Source organism: Maniola jurtina, chromosome 2 (assembly GCF_905333055.1).
Source record: "Maniola jurtina chromosome 2, ilManJurt1.1, whole genome shotgun sequence".
NCBI classification, from domain to species: domain Eukaryota; kingdom Metazoa; phylum Arthropoda; class Insecta; order Lepidoptera; family Nymphalidae; genus Maniola; species Maniola jurtina.
The window spans coordinates 11,534,978-11,557,026 of NC_060030.1; the positions used below are offsets into that span (position 1 = coordinate 11,534,978).

Sequence of the window (22,049 nt, forward strand, 5' to 3'; positions counted from 1 at the left end):
TAGTCATTTCAACTAGCTAATTTTTTCCTGGGTTCTTTCATGATCTTGGTATATCATGAATTAAGTTATAAGCGATTTCGTCAAAAATATTTGCGTTATTGTACTACTTTACCGTTTTGAAGATTCGTCTTTGAAGTGAAAGAAAAAAAACTTTTTATTTTTTGTAGCAAATATATACAAGTAACGAAATAATTTAAACAGGCCCGGATCATTAATTAGCTGGATGCTAGGATTAGCTTATCAAATTATAAAGCTGAAGAAAAAGATAGAAATAATCCATAAGATATCACGATTAGATACCTTTAATTTAGGTGTACTTAGTTTATTATATTATTGTACAAAAATTTGAAATAGTTGGACAAAATCGCATCAGCGTTTGACAAAACTAAAGAAACATTTTAATATAATAAATATTTATTATGAAGATTACACTCATTTTAATTGTTTTTACGGATTGTTAGTGTTTTGTATTTTTTTTATATTTATTTCTGATTCACGCTTGATTAACTATTGTTTTATAGTTATAATTACATACCTAGTTATGTATTCACATAAGTATTAAAATATGAATTTTATTTACTTTATATCCTAAAGAGCACCGAGTCCATTTCATCCGATTTTTCCATTTTCTAATGATAAGAATTTTACAATAATTGTTTAATTTTTCAGTATTTTACGGTAAGGTGATTCCAACGCCTGTAGAATATAATACTGGAAATTATGATCTTCAGATCCCTGAATATATCTCTGAGACAATAGACCAGGAAAACAGTATAAATATAAATAAAAATGAAACGATTGTTGGCACAGATGAGATGATAGTAAATGAATATTGGCTGTTTACCAGGTTTGTTCTCCTTCTTTGTTTTTAATTCTTTATACGTAACATTGTTTTAAGAGTACTTTTACACCAAAATTACCAACTGTGTACCAAATAATATGCACACCGAAAGAAATCAACATCACACATCAAGCAAAACCATTAGCTACACGAAATGTTCGTCTAATATCTGAATGCATACCTAATGAAGTCGGGGCAGCCAGGTTTTGTTCTAGGCCACATAAGTAATTTGGCGCGCAATTAATATTTTTGGTGCACAATTAGTATTTTGGTGCACATTAGAAAAATATTGTCTGGTTTTGATTTTCTTTTTTACCTGACTACGGCAAAGCCAAAAGGAATGGTTATCATTTTAGTATGTATTTAATTATAAGCTTTTATTTAAGGAAAAACCCGACGACACCTCAAATTATTATCAACGGAGATGCCAGTTCTATTTTGAATTCTAACTACGATGCCAGCAAACCACTAAAAGTTTTAGGACATGGATGGAATAGGTATGGTCATGCCCGATCGAACACGATGGTAACATCGGCGTATTTGGCAACATCTGATGTCAACATTATTGTTCTTGACTGGAGAGTTGCTGCTAGTGGTGACTATACTAGTGCAGCTTTAAGGGTTCCCGCGACTGGACGGGCTCTGGGCAACTTCTTACAATGGTTCCTTAGTCACGGTGGCGGAAACTGGAATAACCTTCACCTAATTGGCTACAGTTTAGGTGCTCATATGATGGGAACCGCTGGACGTGTTCTTGGAGGTCGTCCTATAAGAGTTACTGGTTAGTTAGTATGTTTGACCACAATCCATCCATCCATACTATCCATACTTAGTATTATTATAAATGCGAAAGTGTATCTGTCTGTCTGTCTGTCTGCTAGCTTTCCACGTCTCAGCAGTGATCGATTTTGATGAAAGGTACAGAGTTAGCTTACATCCTGGGGACGGACTTAGGTTACTTTTGATCCCGGAAAATTAAAGAGTTCCCATGGAATTCTTAAAAGCTCATAAGTTTAACCGATTTATACGAAATTTGGTACAGAGGTAACTTTCGTTCCGGAAATTGACATAGGCAACTTTTTATCCCGGAAAATTAAATAGTTCCCGCGGGATTTAAAAAACTAAATCCAAGCAGACGAAGTCGCGGCTTCCTTTTGTTAAGCATCACGAAGAGATAATCGAGTTGAGTCGACAGACTGAACTCTATTGCATATTTTAGCACTTTATTTTGATAAATTATAGTAATATTTAATGTTAATTAATTTCACCTAAATTAATAAATTATACTTGACGTTTTTCCAATACCATTATTTTAATGCTTCTACGGTACGATCTTACTGATTAGTTTTTAACATTCTTATTCTTACACCTTAGGTTTAGACCCCGCGGGCCCATTTTGGAGTGGTCATTCCCACGGCCTAAATACTGCAGCTGGTCAATACGTGGAAGTCATACACACCAATATAATGGTCCGTGGGATAACAGAACCTATAGGTCACTCGGACTTTTATCCTAATGGTGGACGATCTCAGCCGGGCTGTGGCACCGACAGCACATGTAGCCATGCCCGGTCTTACGAATTCTTCGCTTCAAGTGTCCGCACAGATCATTTCAACGCAAGGCGATGCTCCGGGCTCTTGCAAGCTATTCAGAACATGTGCGATGGCAGCGAGTTAAATATGGGAAACGGAAGGTTGGACAAAAACGGGTAAATTTTTAAATCTAAAATTAAAACAAACTGCTTTAATTGTAGTTCTTTATCTTGATGAACTCTACAGCACCGTGATAGTGATTAAATGATTAAGACGTCCGCCTATATTATTAATTATATTATTAATGGATCAATTATTATTAAGAAGGGTCTCTCCGTCACTCGCTCCATACAAACGTAGTTCATCTCTCATTGGAATACTAACCAATCATACTCAATGAAATTTTGTAGAAACGTTCCGGGAACTAATATGTTGTACCTTGTGGTTTTCCAGATTTCCGTTAAAATATTCGGTTTCAAAGTTACACGGTCTTAAAAATTCACATACAAATCTTTGAGCCCCTCTAATTTTAAAACTACATATTTTTAGAAAAATCTAAAACATCAAGGGCCAATATTAGTTTCTAGAATATGTCTGCCAAAATTTCATGGACTTTGGTTGCTTGATATTCAAATGAAATTGGGGCTACGATTGTATGGCGTAAGTGACGGAGAGAGCCCTGTTAATGCGCGTTCCATCCTAAATCACGTAGGTACTATGTCTAATTTTAAATAGCTCCACCTACCTGTTTGTAAAAATACGAGACCTTTTTCATTTTCTTTGCAGAAGAGGAATTTATGCATTGTCTACAGGTAGCAGTTGGCCGTTTTAGAAAAATTGAAGATAAATAAACTGTTTTCAAACGATATTTGTGTACCAAAAACCTACCTTGAAGTCCAAAGATGAAAAAAAATCCGAATTTCTTATTGAATTGAGAAAAATAAATATATTTTTTTAAATTGTCATGTCTCATTTATTTAGAATTCAGAATATTTACCTAAATATTCTACCTAATACCTAAATATATATTGCAAAAAGTGCATTTATCCACTGAATGATATTTTACAAGCTGTCCCTCCCAGTTTCCACTCGGACGGAATAAGTAAGTACTTATTTATAAATCAACAAGCCCGCTGAAACGAGCCAAACCAAAAGACGGGATTCTTTATTATGGGCAAAGACTTATTATTATTACGGGTATCTAAAGCTAAATCTCAAGTTTCTAAACAAACTGATTTAATAACTACAAAATGAGATACGATATGTCGTCAGTCTGTATAATCTTCAATGTAGATTGGAAGGTAGGTATTATGCTTCTAAACTTCTATTTTACCTAGATATCATTTTCTTGATTTCTTGAAAAAAAGAGCCAAAAATGAGAACCATCCCCTTTTTGGGAGTCCGTTCAAAGATAGATTCCTACTGTGGAATTACAGTTTCTAGTTCTTTTCATTCATCCTCAAACGATAAAACATAAAAATCAAAAGCTAAGTAGGTATGTATTTAATGTTAAGTAGGTAGAAAAACTTTTTTATAGAAACTAAATTACCTACATTACTGAGTATGAATCTCCTCTCAGAATTACAAAGGCCATAGTCCACCAAGCTGGCTAAGTGCGGATTGGCCGGTTACGCATTTTTTAGAACATTATGGAGAACTCTTAGGCATACCTACAGGCTTAGTCAGAACGTTTTAGCGTTCCGGTACGATGCCGTGTAGAAACCGTGTAGAAAAGGAGTATGGTAGGAGTAATGAAAACTGCCATACCCCTACCAGATAGACTGCATCATCACTTACCACCAGGTGAGATTACAGTCAAGGGCTAACTTACATCTGAATAAAAAAACGATTTCCTTCGCCATTAAAGCAAGATGACTCTGAAAAGTTAGAGGTGAGTGTCCGGGACCTAAATCCGAACCCCCAGAATAGGAGGCTAACGTCTTAATAATAATAATAAGAAGGACTCTCTAAGGACTAAATAATTGACCAGCATCAATAAGTAGGTACATAATCAATAGTAGGTACTGAAAATGGAGCCTAAGAAAATTGTACCACGTCCGGGACACACAGATCGGAAAATGTATGAGGTCACATCAGAGCGTGCCATGTCTGAGTCTTCCGAACCTCGTCCGTGTTACTTTTCATCAGTGTGGATCGTCTGCGCGTCGGATGTGCCTCGAACGTCCCACGGGTCGGACCCGGCACGGTCTAGCATAAATCATACCTAATTATGGAATGACGAGAATAAACTATTCACCAAATTGCAGCGTGATGGTTTTCCAACGGGCAAGATACCTATTGCAAGATTAGTAGTCATTTGCGTCAATTAAGATGTTATCTTGAGATTTACTATTTATCAGACGAAAAATATCAACATTTAAATTGATGCAATTTTTATCGTTTGTTGTCATAATTATGGATTATTGCAATAATTAATCTGATTATTTATTGCACATGTCGCATACCAATCGTGTCAACCATATTTTAAGCCGGAAAACGAAATAGGTACCTACCAAGGTATAATGTCCTCGTGTCGTGTTGTCACAGATCGACTTCACATTATATTTACTACGCAGTAGCTACGACAAACGATTTAGCGGTACGACGAACTGAAGAAACTAAAGGGGTATCGGTTTAATAAAAATGGCCATACCCCTTCCAGGTTGGACCGCTTCCATCTTAGACTGCATCATCACTTACCACCAGGTGAGATTGCAGTCCAGGACTAACTTGTATCCGAATAAAAAAAAAAGTTTAGAGAGACTCAGAATATGATAGAGAGTATATATGTATAATGATAATAAAGCAATCGTGTATATTAGTGGATTTGTCACGTACTTTTATCTTTAGCCTTTCTATCACATCCTCGGTTGAAAGGCAAATTAATTGTTGTTATACCTAAGTAATTTCATTTAGTAGAAGATGTGGCCTCATCTGCCTAGAGTACCTACCTCACCTTTGCGTATGCCTTAGCACCTAGGTAGTAATATGCATAATAACTAATTTACATAATGTTATAAGATATCTAAATTCAGATAAAAAATTAACGGTGAAAACGATATAATATAAATGTAACTTTAATAGTATAAAATAAAGATCAAAATAAGTTGATAAATCCATTGATATCGGAGTGGACAAATCCCAGTGTTGTAAAAACGCAAAATCCATGTAAAAATAAATCTAATCATATACTGACAGCGAATAACGATATAATTGATTGACTATTAAGTATACTTTTGATGAAAACTACGCTATATGTTTGTGACGTAGCCAGTAAAGCTGCGGCCACATCTGCGCGTCTAGAATGCAGGATGCGGAACGCGATGTGGTCGCGAATCATGTGTGCACACGGACCTCATTATAATTTACACTGCACAACAAAATGCTTTTTTTTTTTGTAATCCAGATGTTTTGACCCACTGAAAACAAATCTGAATTCATTTTCAAGCAAACTAAAACTGTACTGAAATGATTTCTATATAGGTACCATACCTACGAGAGAATTGTCCACTTCATGAAACGCCTAGGACTATTATGAAATAGTGGCATTCATGGTATAGCCTAGTACTGTTTCATTGTCAACATATTTTGCCGATTTGGCCACCTATGGTTGGGCATATGAAAACCGTAAAGTGGCCATAAAAGATTTTATAATATAAAGATTATCATTATGGCCCAGAACGAAATCGGAGCAATCTGACTCCACTCCTAGCCCTAGATTGTTTTGGAAATGGATGTGTCCTAATTACTTGGTCATATCACGAAAATAGCCGTGCGTTTAGTGGCCATATCTTACATGTTTTCTTTTTTTTTTTACCATTGATTACGCCAAAGCCCAAGGTATATCATGATGTTTGTAGACCATAGATAGTGTATTTCATGTAATATACCTACCACAATTTCACAAGATGATCGACTATTTCATGATATTATTCTATGATCTGACCACGACATAAATCTAGGTACATCATGCCATTCATTGTTTTGGTAGTTTGGATTAAAAGCAAGCTATCTTATTATTTTCATAACGTGATATTCTAATTCGAGATAATAAATATCTGAGGCAATTATGTTGATAAAAACCTCAATAAAAACCATTTCTTCGTCATTACCATCAAAGCATCCCACCATGAAGCTATTAGTCATTTTGCTTGCCCTAGTAGGCTGTTAGTATAATAGTCCCTTGATTTTTTTTATTTTAGTATTAACCTCCTCCGTAAATATTTCTTTTAATTATTTTCAGTGTCTGCCGGTAGTGCTTTACCTGTTATACCAGGGGATAATAGCCACTATGTAGAGGGAGAGAGTCGCTACATTTGGATGCCTGATGGAGATGGTGTACCACATCTTGTAGATCTTGAGGCTCCAGTAGACGAAGAATTATTGTTCCAAGCCAGAAATGGCGCTAACAATGCCTACTGGCTGTTCACAAGGTGAGACCTTCTTATGCATTCCATTGTCGAAATTGATACTTAGACCCGATTTTACCATACTCTGTTAATTTTATTAACATCCTGTCAAATGGTTTAACAGACTGTTAATGGAAATGTGCAATGGATGACCATATTAATTAATTTATACATATATGTACTTAAGATATTTTTCCGTATCCGTCTACGGGTTGCAAGCTATTTATGCGCCCTTAGTCAGGAGGTAATAATAGTCCTCAAGTACATCGTTGGAACAACGTGGTAGAATACTAGCTAATTATTATGCTATCTACCGGATTCAAAAATAAAAGTGAAAGAATAAAGGATAACAGACACGCTCTCACATTATATTGGTGTGTATTTGACATAATATTATAAATGTAACCAATTTATGTTTGCAGACAAAACCCCACTAGCCGCCAAATACTCGTGAACGGTAACGCAAACTCCATCCGTAACTCACACTATAGAGGAAACCGACCAACAAAAGTTATTGCACATGGATGGAACAGCGGAGGAAATTCCAATTTAAATCCCGCTATCACAGCTGCATTCCTTCAAAATGCAGACGTCAACGTCATCGTTCTTGACTGGAACAGGGCTGCTAGTGGGACGTACACCTTGTCCGTCCGTGCGGTTCCAGATGTGGGCAGACATCTAGCTAATTTCCTTCAGTTTCTGTTCAGTACCGCTGGCGGGAACTGGAACAATCTCCACTTGGTTGGACACAGTCTGGGAGCTCACGTTGTCGGCAATGCGGGCCGTTTTGCCCCTGCTCGTCCTGTTCGTATAACTGGTAAGATTTTAAAAAACTCGCGACTTTGACCACGACTCTTTGATTTTCCATGAGCATCTTTTGCCATGCATTAAAATGAATATCAATTAAATTGATAAAGAATTTATACTTGCAAGAATATTTTTACAATCAAAACTTTTTGGAACCTGTGTGTTTTCTTTCCATTATGATAAAGACGGGTATTTTATTGATTAAACTCTTTCAGGCATGGATCCTGCAGGACCACAATGGGGTGGTAATTCAAATGCCTTAAACAGCAACTCTGGTGTATACGTCGAGTCCATCCACACCGACGGTGGTCTTCTAGGCATCATGGACCCTATTTCTGATGCTGACTTCTACCCCAACGGTGGCAGGAACACTCAGCCCGGTTGCTCGCACAGTGCTTGCTCACACAGCCGCGCACACGAACTTTTCGCATCCAGTGTTAGAACAAACCATTTCGTCGGTAGACGCTGCAATAATCTCCAGCAAGCTCGCGATGTTCAGTGCAGTGGCGCTACACTGAATATGGGCAACGCTCTGCTGAACAAACGAGGGTATGTTTCACAAACCTAAAATTCTAATTGAATTAATAGTACCTAAGTAGCTATTTCGAAAGGAGTACGCGCGTAGAACGCGCATCAATTTAAATATATATTTTCTAACTCATATTATATTCAATGTTCTCTGAAAAAACTGAATATTTCAGAAGTATCTTCTGTACTGTACTTACTTACTACTTGTATTTAGGAAGCAAAGGTGCATTCTAATCAACAGGTGAATCATAATTAATTCTTGGAATTAATTACCACTCCAACACCCATGGACATCTGTAGACTGCATGCAGCACTAGATACCTAAATATAGTACCTATTACATAATTTTGATGAACACCCTAAATGCGTCCACCCTATGTATAAACAAAAATAATTTTGAATGATTTTACATGTCTGTTATTGTTTTTCACAGGTCTGGTCTTTATGGACTACAAACTGGATCAAGATGGCCATACTAAAATTAACTACTTACTAGTGCATTTTTTTATATTTGTTTCGATGTTATAGCTTAATTAATTATTACTATTAATTTATATAATATAATTTATATTATTTACCTATTAATTTATTGTTAAAGGTGGTAAAAGCGCCCAGTTTTATTGTGTAGCTTTACAACTTTTTTTTAAATAAACTATATAAAAATAATAATTAATTATTATTTGTTACAACTATTTAGGATTAAGAACTACCCACAATACCTACTAAACTTATATTATATTAAAGTAACTATTATAATATAATATCTCTATCATTCATCTATCTCTGTGCACGAATTCGTCAAGCTGTTCAGCATTTAAAAAATAAAAAAAAAACCGACTTCAAAAACCACAAATACTTACTAAAAAATAAAACAAAAAGGAATTTTTTTTTTCTACAAGTAATGTATGTGTGAAGTCGGGCGAGCTTCACACTTAGATGTCTAGTTTATTTTATTTTAATTATTTACAAAAAATATTTTTTACTTTTTAGTGTTTGTGGTTTTTTAAGTCGGTTAAAAAAACCGACCTCAAAAAGGAGGAGTTTCGAATTGAGAACCTCCTTCTTTTTGAAGTCGGTAAAAAAGCCGTGAAAAAGGCACAGACAGAGCGACAAATTTTTACTAATAAATTATTATCTACAATATCTCATTAACAAAAGATTATGTACTTATATCGGAAATTCCTGTTCTGACATTTTTGGATTTGAAATGAATCACGTAAAAATTAATTAATTTGATAAATTGAAGAGATAATAGTTTGATATGTGATATAAATGCACAATTTCATTTTTTCACGGTCATTCAAGGCATTTTAACATGAAGATTGTCGTGCTTTTCTTCACTTCTGTGGCATGTTAGTATTTTCTTAATCTTGGTTTCAATGAATACAATAGGTAGTGTGCAGCTTTTTGCTACTTAAGTTTTTTCTAATTTTTCTTTGAAAATGCTATAATAAAACCTAAGCGAATTAAAACTTAGTCTAAACTAGCTATAAATACAAGTCATGCCCGCGTGGAATGGTGCATAATATAATACTGTCTGCTTTTCTGTCCTGAATAGCCAGGCTTATATTTGCGCTAAATATTAGCCTCTGCCACTAGATCCCCTAATGTAAGTTTTCAAATTAATCATACCACGAGATAACGAAGTTACGTTGTTATAATTTTCTCTCACCGAATTTCAGCCATGGCAGTCAGTTTCGACAGAAACTGCCAACTAAGCCGAAGATATACTTAGTGCATAAGTGTCTGCGGAAACATAGGTGTGCATCTCATTGTCTAAAATCCTAGTTACTTGGCATTTCTGTCTAGTCTGGAGTTAAGTTTTACCTTCACAGTTCACACGCGTATCGGGACGATCTCTATTTTAGAGGTGTCAAATATGGTTAGATTCCTATCACACTAATATTATAAAGGCGAAAGTTTGTATGTGTGTGTGTGTGTGTGTGTGTGTGTGTGTGTGTGTGTGTGTATGTTTGTTACTCCTTCACGCAAAAACTACTAGACGGATTTGGCTGAAATTTGGAATGGAGATAGATAATATCCTGGATTAGCACATAGGCTACTTTTTATCCCGGAAAATCAAAGAGTTCCCACGGGATTTCGAAAAACCTAAAACCACGCGGGCGAAGTCGCGGGGATCGGCTAGTATCATAATATTAATGTTTGTTACAGAAAAATATTGAATATTTTTTACGTTAAAATATATTAACTATCAAAAAAAAAAGCCGCAAGCAGAAACTTGCATGCAAACGATTTTTAACCTTATTGACATATTTCAGAAAACCACATATTAGCACTCTATGAATGATACTGAGCAAGAATATGACAAAATAACAACTTTCTCGTTACCGTCAATAAGGTCGAGAATCGCTTGCACCTGTTTTTCTGTTGCTTTCACCCCTAGCGAACCATTATACAGATTACCACCTTAAAAGCGACGTCTGGGAGGTGTCGGAGGAGGTTCTGTAGAAATATATTATATCACTTTAAAAAAACAAATAATTTTTATTTTTTTATTTTGTATTTTTATACTTAAATTATTTCTTTTCATTAATTTTTTTATAAGAATCATCAAAAAGAAGTGAGAACTCATCGCCGGCGCACTACTGAGCACGGGTCTCCATTTCAATAACACTCAAGTAATAAAAATAGTAGGTACCTAACACTATACTAGTACGTTGGTACTAGTATAGTGCTAGTATACAAATTTCAAAGGCACTTGTAAATCTTTACTTCAATAAGTACCTACAAGCTTCACAAAAATAAATAAAAGATTCTGTATTCCTTGTTAGCACCCTTCAGGTTCAGATACGAAACCCTAAAAAGCATGACAATAAAGAAATCCCGAAAGACGTATAGTATATGGTAATAATTTTACTCTAAATACCTAGGTACCTATCTATATCTACCTACCTATTTATGTAAAATTAAAAACAATTGGAATGATAAAGAAATGTCAAGAAGGTACAAAAAGTAGATAAGTTTACCCAGTTACCTATTTAAAAATCGTTTTAATAACGAGCTTTTATTTTAGCCTTCATCACGGCTAAAACTAATACAAAAAGCCAACAACCCAAGCTCCAAGCACGCCGGAGCTATAACAGACACTCGGTTCCTATGACTACCTCCCAGTTCCATCATGAGACCCTGGATATAATCACTATGCCCACCCGGTTCCATCATGAGACCACACAAATACACACATTTCCAAAAAGACCAATACAATTTACGTACCTAACCTATAATAACAAACGCGCGAAATGTATGAAGTAAGTAACCTAATCTGTGATAATATCAACTCCGATAACAAAATATGATATTATTTACATTCAGTATTACCCACAACCAAGTTCACAAATAAATAAATCTACTGTCCTGATTGAATAGCAAAATCTAAAGAATCTATTTGATAAGTAAAACTACCGAGGGGCAATATTCCAAACGAATAAAAAACTAACGCGTAGCGATTATCACGCATTTTATCGCGAATGAGTATGATATTCGTAACCATATTGATATCGTGTGACGTAGATCGGTAGATCTTTGGCAAACGCCTCTGAAATTTAAAAGCAATTCTAATAGAAAATGTATTGCTTTAAAAATTACTATATTTTGTATTAAATATGGGGTTTATTGAAAATATCTAATATCCTGAATATTTTTTTATATTGAATATGTATTATAGATAAATTATTTTTTGACACCACTACTCTATTTACGTCGATACTAAAATTGATATAAGGTCGTAACGTGTGGATCGTAGTATTTGAAACTAGCCGATGCCCGCGACTTCGCCCGCGTGGATTTAGGTTTTTTGAAATCCCGTGGGAACTCTTTAAATTTCCGGGATAAAAAGTAGCCTATGTGCTAATCCAGGATATTATCTATCTCCATTCCAAATTTCAGCCAAATCCGTCCAGTAGTTTTTGCGTGAAGGAGTAACAAACATACACACACACACACACACACACACACACACACACACACACACACACACAAACACATACAAACTTTCGCCTTTATAATATTAGTGTGAAGTGTGATTAATATACTCGAATAATACCTACTTTTCATTACATCCTCTAGAATATGATTGCAGACAAACTTTTAAAGTTACACTAGAGCCTGAAAGAATTTCCGTACTGTGCGTAAATCTGTCATTTATCGAAACCAGGCGAAACGGGGAAACGTCACGTTTCATCTCCTCATTTTCATTCGCTTATACATTTATGTCCATTATTTTTATTTGAACGACTTTTCTCACAACATTGTTTTAGTACATTTTAAGAGTGATGTATTTTTTAGTGTGCGCCGGAAATTCATTGGTGCCAAGGGATAACAGCCACTATGTAGAAGGCGAGAGCCGATATATATGGATGCCAGATGGTGATGGCACACTCCACCTAGTCGATCTACACGCCCCTGTAGACGAAGAATATCTTAACACCAGAAATGGTGCTAATAACGCATACTGGCTCTTCACACGGTAAATATAGTTTTTGATAACGTTAACGGTACAACAGCTGTTGCATTTCTAAGTATCTCGTTTAAAATACCTACGTCTTTAAAAAAATCACTAGCTGATGCCCGTGACTTCGACTTCGTAGATTTAGGTTTAATCCTGTGGAAATTCTGATTATCCGCGATAAATAGTAGCCTTTGTCACTTTCCAGGTCTTTAACTATAGGTTTTAACCTTGCAAAATTAGATTGATGCGTTACTCCGTTGCGACGTGATTGAAGGACGACCCAGCAAATCAATAGGCCAACAAACAAACAAACAAATACATTTTCACATTTATAATATGGGTAGTGATATCCATCAATCATCAACAATCCACAACCATCAAAACGAACAAAAACAATTTATGTTACGAACGCATCGATGATAACGAAGTAATCAACGTGCAATTTTGTTTTTGCAGGCAAAATCCAACTAATCGTGACATATTAGTGAACGGTAACGCAAACTCGATCCGTAACTCAAATTATAGAGGCAACCGACCGACCAAGGTTATTGTACATGGGTGGAGCAGCAGTGGAACATCTAGCTTAAATCCAATGATTACTTCTCAATTCCTGCACGCGGGAGACTTCAACGTGATTGTCGTAGACTGGAGCAGAGCTGCCAGTGGGGCGTACACCACGTCCGTCCGTGCAGTGCCTGATGTCGGCCGACATCTTGCCAGTTTCCTTACATTCCTATTTCAAACTGCTGGGGGTAACTGGAACAACCTTCATCTAGTTGGACACAGCTTGGGTGCTCACATAGTGGGTAATGCAGGCCGCGCTGCTCCCAGTCTCCCTGTTCGTGTTACTGGTAAGTCCTTAAGTAGATCTTTTTTACCACGAGCTTAGTCCCACTGGTAATTCAGTAGCAATGGGTGGGGCGCATAATATGACATAGTTTGAAGAACCGATAGACGCCAGAGTCGCAACCTTGTACTTACCTGAAACACATGAGAAGCCCGAAAGCCCAATGTTGACACACCACTAGGTGGGCAGAGGATATTAGTAGATGTAGTAGTAATCACAAAGAACTGCTAGCTACAAAGCCTTAATTACTGCTTACTTTTTTTAGGTATGGATCCCGCTGGTCCTCAGTGGGGTGGTAATGCTAACGCTTTAAATGCCCGCTCTGGTGTTTTTGTTGAATCAATCCACACTGATGGCGGCAGGCTTGGTATCATGGACCCTATTTCCGACGCTGATTTTTACCCCAATGGTGGCACAAACCCACAGCCTGGCTGCCGAACAAGTGACTGCTCGCACGGCCGTGCCTATGAGTTTTTCGCCTCCAGCGTTAGAACCAATCACTTAGTCGGTAGACGCTGTAATAATTTGCAACAGGCTCGAGACGTCCAATGCAGTGGTGCTGCACTAAACATGGGCAATATGATACTAGGAAAACGAGGGTGAGATATTTTCCAAAAGCAAACTTTGGACCAATTGAACGGACGAACGGACGGACGGACGGATAAGCGGATGGACGGACGGACGGGCGTATGGACTACGGACGGATGGACAGACAGACAGACAGTAGGAATGGAAAGTGAAAAACCTCGTAGGTTAAGCATGATTTTTGTTTTCAGAAACGGTCTATTTGGAATGAGAACTCAAGCTGCCTGGCCATTCTAACCTACCTACCTACATAAAATGCTTGGATTTTTTAAAATAAACCATATCAAAAAAATTATGTCTTACTATCCTTTAAAGTAAAATTTATCTCCTTTGGCGTCTAATGCCCTGAGGCAAAATGCGGGTTAATACGTAGAAGCGATTCACATATATTTTTTTAATAATAATGTAATCGAACAAAACTATTAAGTTACAAATATCGTGATAAAATATTGTGGTAGGTACCGATCGGTTTACAGATTGATTGACGGAATTTTGCGATAGATAGTTTTATACATCAGGCACCCAAGCAATTAAAGGTACATACAAATTACAATCGACAACATGAGGTATTATGTTAATTTCTTTATTTACATTAGCGGTACATTAATTGGACTAATAACACGAACTAGCTGGCCATTTTAATAGCTATAGTCCTGCAAGAATCAACTCAGAATTTAAATTGTACCTAGTTATACTAAATGCATTTATAAAAACGTCCACGTTGTCACCTCGATGTACTTTTTAAAATATCCATTTGATTCACCTGTAACAAAAAATATATGTATTATTAAGTAATTAGGGTAGGTAACCAAATAGTTATCCCCATTTTAAAAATCCGGAATGCCCATGTTTGAACACCATTCTATTTTTCCTTATTATTGATCTATATTATTATGTCCCTACGGACCCTACGTGATCTTTACTCCAAAACATTCTGTCTTCAAGGCCACGAAAGACTTATAGCCAGCCCTGCCACTTCAGCTTGCTAATAACCTGGGGGCTATTATCGGTCCCTTTAATTTTGCTACAACATAGCGACTAATGTAATTTTATTTTATTTATAATTATAGACTTAAAGAACAATGAACATAAATTACACCACATTTTGGTAGACGAAAGCACTAGATAAAAACTCAGGCCGGTCTTTATAGTTGCAGCCCAAATAGACCGTACTTAGTCTGTGCTAGGGCTGACTAACATCTCTCACTCACTGTGAAACTGATCTATGATTGAACTTAAAATGACAAATTCATAACCATTATACTATATTTCGAAAGACCTTAGGAAATGATAAGGTAACTAAAAGATTGTCAGGTAGTTTTTCTGCGTTAAAGCTATGAGATTACCTCATTCTTGGTTAGCACCCACGGCCTGAGAAATGGTGCGAAGAGCCTGTGATCATGCTGCCTCCGTGCTGTAGGCCTCAAGCTGACAAGACAGGCCACCACCATCGTCACCGTACACCCAAACGCAGTGAACCACAGATATGAGATCCGATACAAAAATGGCACTTCTCTAAAACACAGATGAAAAAATAGTTAAGTACTTACCTAATATTTTGATGCACGAGTACCTATAACCAGTTGGCCCCAGAGATGATTATGGTTCGCCCACGCATGGGCCCAATAGGTAGAGTTTATTTTGCAAGGCCATTCGAGTACAGTAATTTCATGGACGGTAGATTTGAATCGGTGGTAGAGTCACAGATGAGAAACTATTTTAGTTGTTCTAAATGAGTGCATTTACTTACTGAAAAAGGAGTCACTGTTGTTGTTAAAAAAACTTTTATTATGGGATCAACGCTTAACTCGTGAAAAAAACTGTTCTATAGAAAAATGACATTATCAGACGATAAAGTGGACCATGTGTTCACTATTAAACATATAAATAGTAAAAGGAAATAAATAATGAGCATTTTGAGTTAGCCTAATTACCTACCGTGTAAAATTCAATAAGTAGAAAAAAAATGTCGTAGATTAAGTGAAGAATTAAGTACTCCTACGACATAGATACATCAATCAACAATTAATTCTCTTAAAATTCTAAATATTTAGATTAAAAATTTATTTGTTTTTCCCTTATCTTGGTAAATAAAAAGCCGAACTTACACGTAGACAAAGCCGTGATAAAAAAACTGAAACGTAATTGATTGTGTGATTATTATTAATGAATGATCATTAAGTTAAGATTAGTTTTTTTACATAATCTAATATTTTGTGACTCGATAGATATCGCCTGTTGCTGATAATAATGATAAAATCGCAGGACAAAGAGGGGTGGAAAGAAGGAAGAAGTTATGGCTACGAAACTGGAATAAAAACAGTCGGGGAACTATTCCGCCTAGCCGCACAAGGAGAAGTTTAGAAAACTAATGCTGACCTTCAGTAATGGAGAGGCACGTGAAAAAGCTACTTTGGTACCTCATACAAATCGGTTAAGTAGATGGGTCTTTAGGAATCCCGCGGGATCTCTTTGATTTTCCGGGATAAAAAGTAGCCTATGTCCGTCCCCGGGATATAAGCTAACCCTGTACCAAACGTTAGAATCGGTTACACTGTCGGGCCGTGAAAAGGTAGCAGACAGACAGACAGACAGACAGATAGACAGACAGACAGATAGACAGACAGACAGACAGACACACTTTCGCATTTATAATATTTGTATGGAAATGGATGTATATGGATTTAATGAATAGCTAAGGCAGCTGGTAATCCAGAGGGGAAAAAGCGCCAGTGTCTTGGAAAATGTATCGAAATTGTGTATATTTTTTACATGATATACGTACAAATCAACCGGATCCTTTTCCGGGGGTGGTGCAAATGTGTAGGTGCAATTAAATGTAAATCGTTCTTTTTCCTCAAAAACAAGCTGACCCCTAGCTTGAGCCAGTTGTGATTGCGCCGCAACCCACCACGCTGACGTTAGACCCACTATACCACCACTCAGTGCACTCTGAAAAACATTTAGACACGAATTGAATAGGTACTATATAAGGAATCCTAAGCTAGTGACAGCTTAAGCCATGATCAAGCTTTAGTGGCAGTGAGCTGGGTCATGCTTGTCATAGGGGCGATGGCTGTTGCAGCGAAAGTATAAAGCTGAGATACTTTTTTTTTCTCTCTCGTCTGGCTTTACAAAGATTAGCCAATGTCAAGTTTGTCGTCATTTACAAGTTAGGGAAACTATATAAGAATGGACTTCGTCTGCGGCGCTCGCCGACACACGCGCGGCACCCCTTTAGAGTGCTTCCCAGTCAAACCTTCCATCACCAAAAACACCAGTAAAACACCAAACCCGGCCACTTTTAACAAAAAAAAAACACTCCAAAAAGGCAGAGCACGCGTGCCATTAAACACCAACACAGACGAAGTCCCGCTGAGATACTTAGATATGGAACATATTTGACTTAGCACAGACTTAAGTTTTAGGTTAAACAAGACAGATTTATACCAGTGATATAACGCTGTCTCGTTTTAACAGTGTCTCAAGCCCTAAATTTGAGACTGTATAGTGTATACTAGAAAGAGTAGCGTGAGGGGTCCAGCATCACCGTGTCCGTAAAAATCAAAAAGAACTTACGACACCATCGATGAAAGGCAAAAACAAGCCCATTAAAAATATTCCTGCAAGCGGTCCCATCGACGCAGATGAAAGGCTCATTGTTAATTGTAACACCGAACCGAGTTTTTCAACCACGAATACCAAGCCTAGAAACCAAAAAATATTATAACAGTACCTACTGGCTCAGTTTGGGTTAAAATAATACAAAATTATGCTGAGCATCACCTACCAACACAAATGCAGCCCAGAATAACAACTACAGCTCTCACAAGAAACTGTGTTTCTCTATGGCTTAGTTTTCGGAAAAATGGTTTCCAAAAGTCTTCCAATACAACCGCAGCCATGGAGTTCAGGCCAGTTGATAAAGAGCTAAAATAGGTAATAATAAATACATATATACTTATATAAATAATGTTAGATCAAAGCTAGCTTGATTCTTCACTCCATTCGAAAATTAGGAAGATTTATTTTGGTTTCGATTACCGATTTGTTACCGACCGTTAATTTTAAACGTTTTAAAGATACCTAACTAAGTAAAATTGTAATATTAAGTATCAAAAGTTTAAAAACTAATTAAATACAAGAAAATAACTGTGATATCAATTTGCTAGAAATGTTATAAATTTAATTCAAAGTCACTACTAAATAATTTAAAACTTGCCTTAAAGCAGCGCTAAACACCCCCGCTACAAAAATACCAGGCAAACCCTTCCACTCTCCAAGAACGTCCATCACTAATAGAGGCAGGACCTGATCCTTCGCCAATGCTAGCTTAGAGTTTAAAGGATCGCATTCATAATATCTGGCGTAGGCCAGAAGTCCACTATATCCACAAATCATTGCGATAACAAATACGCCGCATAGAAATCCCCATACTGCCCTGCAAGAAAAAAATAGGAAATCTAAGTTTCAGTCATCGATGGTTTCAGTACATTACATTGCAACAAAGCCAAAGTAGGTATAGGTAGCAACGCGACTTTTCTAAACAGTTTTTTAAAAACAAAGTAAATTGAACTTTATCTTCAGTACATAATATACAAATTTGAGACGCGTTTGTTTTAGGTTAGTTGAATATAATTAGGCATACCATATACTCACCGTATGGACGTTTTTAGTTCTGGCAATGCTAGAAAACGTTGCATCATGGATTGATTGACGGCAATACTTCCGACCCAGTAGAATGTTGATCCAATGGAGACAGACCAAATTGAGTGTCTCTCCGTCAGGTCAAAGCTAAAACTGAAGAAAAATAAAATGTAATAATTAAAATTTAGATTAAGGGTATTGCTTAAATTTTTAAATAATGACTCTCTAATGAATCTGAATTTTTTACCTTGGGAATTCAATTCTGGACGTTTTCCAATTTCTCCTAAAAACTTCTTCAACTCCACCCACAATTATAGTACCTTTGATTATTACTAAAATCATCGCACCAATCATAACTATTGTTTGAATGACATCAGTCCACACAACTGCTTTTAGACCGCCCTAAAAGTCACAAGTAATAAATTGATGGGGGAAACCAAAGGGAACTCCATTTTACATGTGGAGAGAAAGGAAAAATTATACACAAATTCAAGAACTAAAAGAATTATGGTAAAGGAGAGGGACGATAAGAACAACAAACAACCCTTCAATAAAAATGTCGATTACTTAGTAAAAAAAATAGGGTAAACTGTGAAGGAGGCCAAGACCTGCAAAGGGTTGTAGCGCCGAAAGAAGGGAAAGAGATAGAGTAGAGAATATTCTAAAGAAAATATACCACATACCACACAAGTATAAAATATGCACACGATACACACGATTGGTGAAACAATGTGTATATTGACACCAGTAACTGAAATAATACACAAGTTTACAATTTCGAATCATAAAACAATACCACTTTAATACTTATAAAACAAACCTTGATTAAAGGCTAACGCTGGTACATAAATGACGATAGGTAACCAAGCAATCTGGAATAAGATAAAATGAATAAAAAATCTTTTTTAAATTGATGACAGCTTAGCTTTAGTGGCCTGGTGAAATTCAAATTCAAATTCAAAATATTTTTATTCAATTAGACTTTTACAAGTTCTTTTGAATCGTCAAGAGCATCTACCACTGAAAATTAATGAATCATCATCACTAATGATGCAGTCCAATGGTAGAGGGCTAACCTGGTAGGGGTGTGTCAGTTAATTTAATTAGACACAAAAAGAGCTACTTATAACAATGAGAAAACGTTACCAAAAAGACGCTGAACAAAACAGATCCAAAAACTCTGGTCCGTTTATCGTATCGAAGCTCCAAGTACTGAAAGGTAAAAAGGGATGTTAGATACATTTAATTGTTTTATATGCTTAAAAGCCTTGCGCTTGACTACAATGGTGTCTGAAACCAAGCTTTGCCATCACTGGATGTTTAACAGGGCTCTCTCCGTCACTCGCTTCATACAATCGTAGTTCCAATTTCATTTGAATATTAAGCAACAAATGTCCATGAAATTTTGCAGACATATTCTAGAAACTAATATCTGTGTCTGTGGTGTATGTATGAAAATTTTTAAGACCGCGTAACTTTGAAACCGAATATTTTATCAGAAATCTGGAAAACCACAAACATAAATATTAGTTTCTAGAATATGTCTGCAAAATTTCATGGACTTTGGTTGCTTAATATTCAAATGAAATTGGAACTACGTTTGTATAAAGCGAGTGACGGAGTGACCCCTCTTAAACAAATTTTTAAATTGTTTTGATGTTGTTAAGTGCAAAGACACAAAACTGATATAAATTTTCACAGTTGTAACAATAAAATCTAGTTATAAGTTTTAAAAAATTGTTATAGCCTACCTCATATGCAGATGTTAGTTGCAATTCATGGAAAACGGGTATAAATGTGCGTGTGAACATTATGCACATAATCAAAGCTCCTATGAGGGTAAAAATGTAGGCAGTCCCGTATAAGTAAACCTCCGTCGGCATTCCTAATAATGAGATGCCTGAAATAAAACTAAAAAAACATTTTATACTTTGTTGGTTTTTAAGAGAGGTTTCCCTAGCGCGCTCCCTAGCGTAAAAATGTGTAGTTTTAAAGTTACAAGGGCTCAGAAACTTGAAAAAAAAATTTGGGCCCTTAAAACTACACTTTATTACAGAAATTGAGAAAACCACAGATATAGATGTTAATTTCTGAACATATCTCAAAATCTCATAGAGTTTATGAGAACCAAACTACGTTTGTTTGGAGCGTGCTACGAATGAACTTCTCTTATGTGGCGCAGGGTGGAGCAGAGACAAAGGAAATAAAGATAATAGAGAGGCTTTTTAAACGACTGCTGTGTGGAAAATCTTTCGTCAGGCACTTTTTATTAAACAGGGTAAGCAATATTTCAAACATGTAAGTATTTTAATTAACCCCCGACCCAAAAAGAGGGGTGTTATAAGTTTGACGTGTGTATCTGTATATCTATCTGTGGCATCGTAGCTCCTAAACCAAGGAACCGATTTTAATTTAGTTTTTTTTGTTTGAAAGCTTAGCTATAATCCAAGAAAATCGGTTCAGCCGTTTGAAAGTTATCAGCTCTTTTCTAGTTTTCTTATAGAGGTTTTTGTATCGGGGGTTTTTTTAATTTTAAGTTATAAGTAGGTATCTATTTAATCTGATAGGTTTGAATTTGTAAAATAGAATAGGTAGAATATTTATTCCACTAAAAATATTATAACAAATATAAAATCTTACCTAGCTACTAACGAAAAGCAGACCGGAACCAGTTTCATATTCCGCCCGCCCATCAAATATTCCTGGGCGGAATTCTGCTTCTTGACGAATCCAAAATAAATACCAATTCCCCCACATACTGCCAACATCACCACGAAAACCGAATAGTCTATCAATGAAAAATGTTGAAAGGATAACCTCGTTGAAGAAACATCTTCCATATCATTTTCTGACATGTTTTTTCACTTCTTATTTTGTATCCACAAAACGTCCTCTTACAGTTTTCTCAGTGTAAGAATAGATCAGTAAGTACATTGTGGTCAGTCTAATTGAACAATTGCCTCCCGCGATTTTCCTATCGGGCTATTTCGGTCTTTGTATTTTATTGATTGTATCCTGCACTATGAAACCTTAAACTTGGAAGAAGCGAAGTAACTACCTACTATCTACTTCTTTTTCATATACTTATACATATTTTTCTTCTCTAATTCCCGAAAAGTTATCAGTAGGTATTTAAATACTTATAACTAATTTATTATTAGCAAAGTGCAAACAGACTTTAAAAAAGGAGAAGGTATCAATCTGACGAATATTTTTGTTTTACGGCAGTGTTTCTAAAACTTTTCCAATTCTAAATGTAAATATTTATTTCCGTATTCATTTTTAATTCATTTGTTCTTTACATTTTTCATTCATTGAAATGTTGCGATGTTTGAACTGCACCGTAAATCGACGAATACAGACGTAGTGGAGTGGAGCCAAGTAG

The 22,049-nt window shown here is 36.1% G+C and overlaps 4 protein-coding genes across 4 annotated transcripts; 3 read left to right on the plus strand and 1 right to left on the minus strand.

Moving 5' to 3' along the window:
• Positions 1-665: 665 nt before the first annotated feature.
• On the plus strand, positions 666-3,205 carry LOC123872760 (pancreatic lipase-related protein 2-like; the record flags this gene model as incomplete). The annotated part of the gene is made up of 4 exons (XM_045917275.1): positions 666-847; positions 1,228-1,622; positions 2,216-2,549; positions 3,160-3,205. Coding segments are annotated over 4 exons (957 nt in total), but the record flags the coding sequence as incomplete, so codon positions are not given.
• A 3,297-nt stretch (positions 3,206-6,502) lies between these two features.
• On the plus strand, positions 6,503-8,638 carry LOC123876782 (pancreatic triacylglycerol lipase-like). The gene is made up of 5 exons (XM_045923138.1): positions 6,503-6,539; positions 6,617-6,806; positions 7,205-7,599; positions 7,805-8,138; positions 8,551-8,638. The coding sequence occupies exons 1-5, from the start codon at positions 6,503-6,505 to the stop codon at positions 8,594-8,596; spliced, it is 1,002 nt and encodes a 333-aa protein (XP_045779094.1). The 3' UTR covers positions 8,597-8,638.
• A 3,840-nt stretch (positions 8,639-12,478) lies between these two features.
• On the plus strand, positions 12,479-14,254 carry LOC123876808 (pancreatic triacylglycerol lipase-like). The gene is made up of 4 exons (XM_045923175.1): positions 12,479-12,603; positions 13,042-13,436; positions 13,698-14,031; positions 14,209-14,254. The coding sequence occupies exons 1-4, from the start codon at positions 12,494-12,496 to the stop codon at positions 14,252-14,254; spliced, it is 885 nt and encodes a 294-aa protein (XP_045779131.1). The 5' UTR covers positions 12,479-12,493.
• Positions 14,255-14,382: 128 nt separating this feature from the next.
• Positions 14,383-21,699, minus strand: LOC123876761 (sodium-coupled monocarboxylate transporter 1-like). Its single transcript, XM_045923123.1, has 13 exons — positions 21,305-21,699; positions 20,416-20,575; positions 19,811-19,876; positions 19,485-19,536; positions 19,348-19,415; positions 18,912-19,066; positions 18,677-18,817; positions 18,240-18,458; positions 17,808-17,947; positions 17,597-17,724; positions 16,803-16,969; positions 15,364-15,532; positions 14,383-14,780 (listed from the first exon to the last, which is right to left on the minus strand). The coding sequence occupies exons 1-13, from the start codon at positions 21,517-21,519 to the stop codon at positions 14,742-14,744; spliced, it is 1,719 nt and encodes a 572-aa protein (XP_045779079.1). The 5' UTR covers positions 21,520-21,699; the 3' UTR covers positions 14,383-14,741.
• Positions 21,700-22,049: the final 350 nt, after the last annotated feature.

Excerpts from the sequence above, each read along its gene's own strand:
- LOC123876761 (XM_045923123.1), bottom strand. The coding sequence starts at position 21,519 with ATGTCAGAAAATGATATGGAAGATGTTTCTTCAACGAGGTTATCCTTT. Across the intron at positions 20,576-21,304 it reads TGCTTTTCGTTAGTAGCTAG|TTTTATTTCAGGCATCTCAT; the intron begins GTAAGATTTTAT and ends ATGTTTTTTTAG. Across the intron at positions 17,725-17,807 it reads TCTGGGCTGCATTTGTGTTG|GCTTGGTATTCGTGGTTGAA; the intron begins GTAGGTGATGCT and ends TTTGGTTTCTAG.
- LOC123876782 (XM_045923138.1), top strand. The coding sequence starts at position 6,503 with ATGAAGCTATTAGTCATTTTGCTTGCCCTAGTAGGCT. Across the intron at positions 6,807-7,204 it reads GCCTACTGGCTGTTCACAAG|ACAAAACCCCACTAGCCGCC; the intron begins GTGAGACCTTCT and ends TTATGTTTGCAG. Across the intron at positions 8,139-8,550 it reads GCTCTGCTGAACAAACGAGG|GTCTGGTCTTTATGGACTAC; the intron begins GTATGTTTCACA and ends TGTTTTTCACAG.
- LOC123876808 (XM_045923175.1), top strand. The coding sequence starts at position 12,494 with ATGCCAGATGGTGATGGCACACTCCACCTAGTCGATCTACACGCCCCT. Across the intron at positions 12,604-13,041 it reads GCATACTGGCTCTTCACACG|GCAAAATCCAACTAATCGTG; the intron begins GTAAATATAGTT and ends TTGTTTTTGCAG. Across the intron at positions 13,437-13,697 it reads TCTCCCTGTTCGTGTTACTG|GTATGGATCCCGCTGGTCCT; the intron begins GTAAGTCCTTAA and ends TACTTTTTTTAG.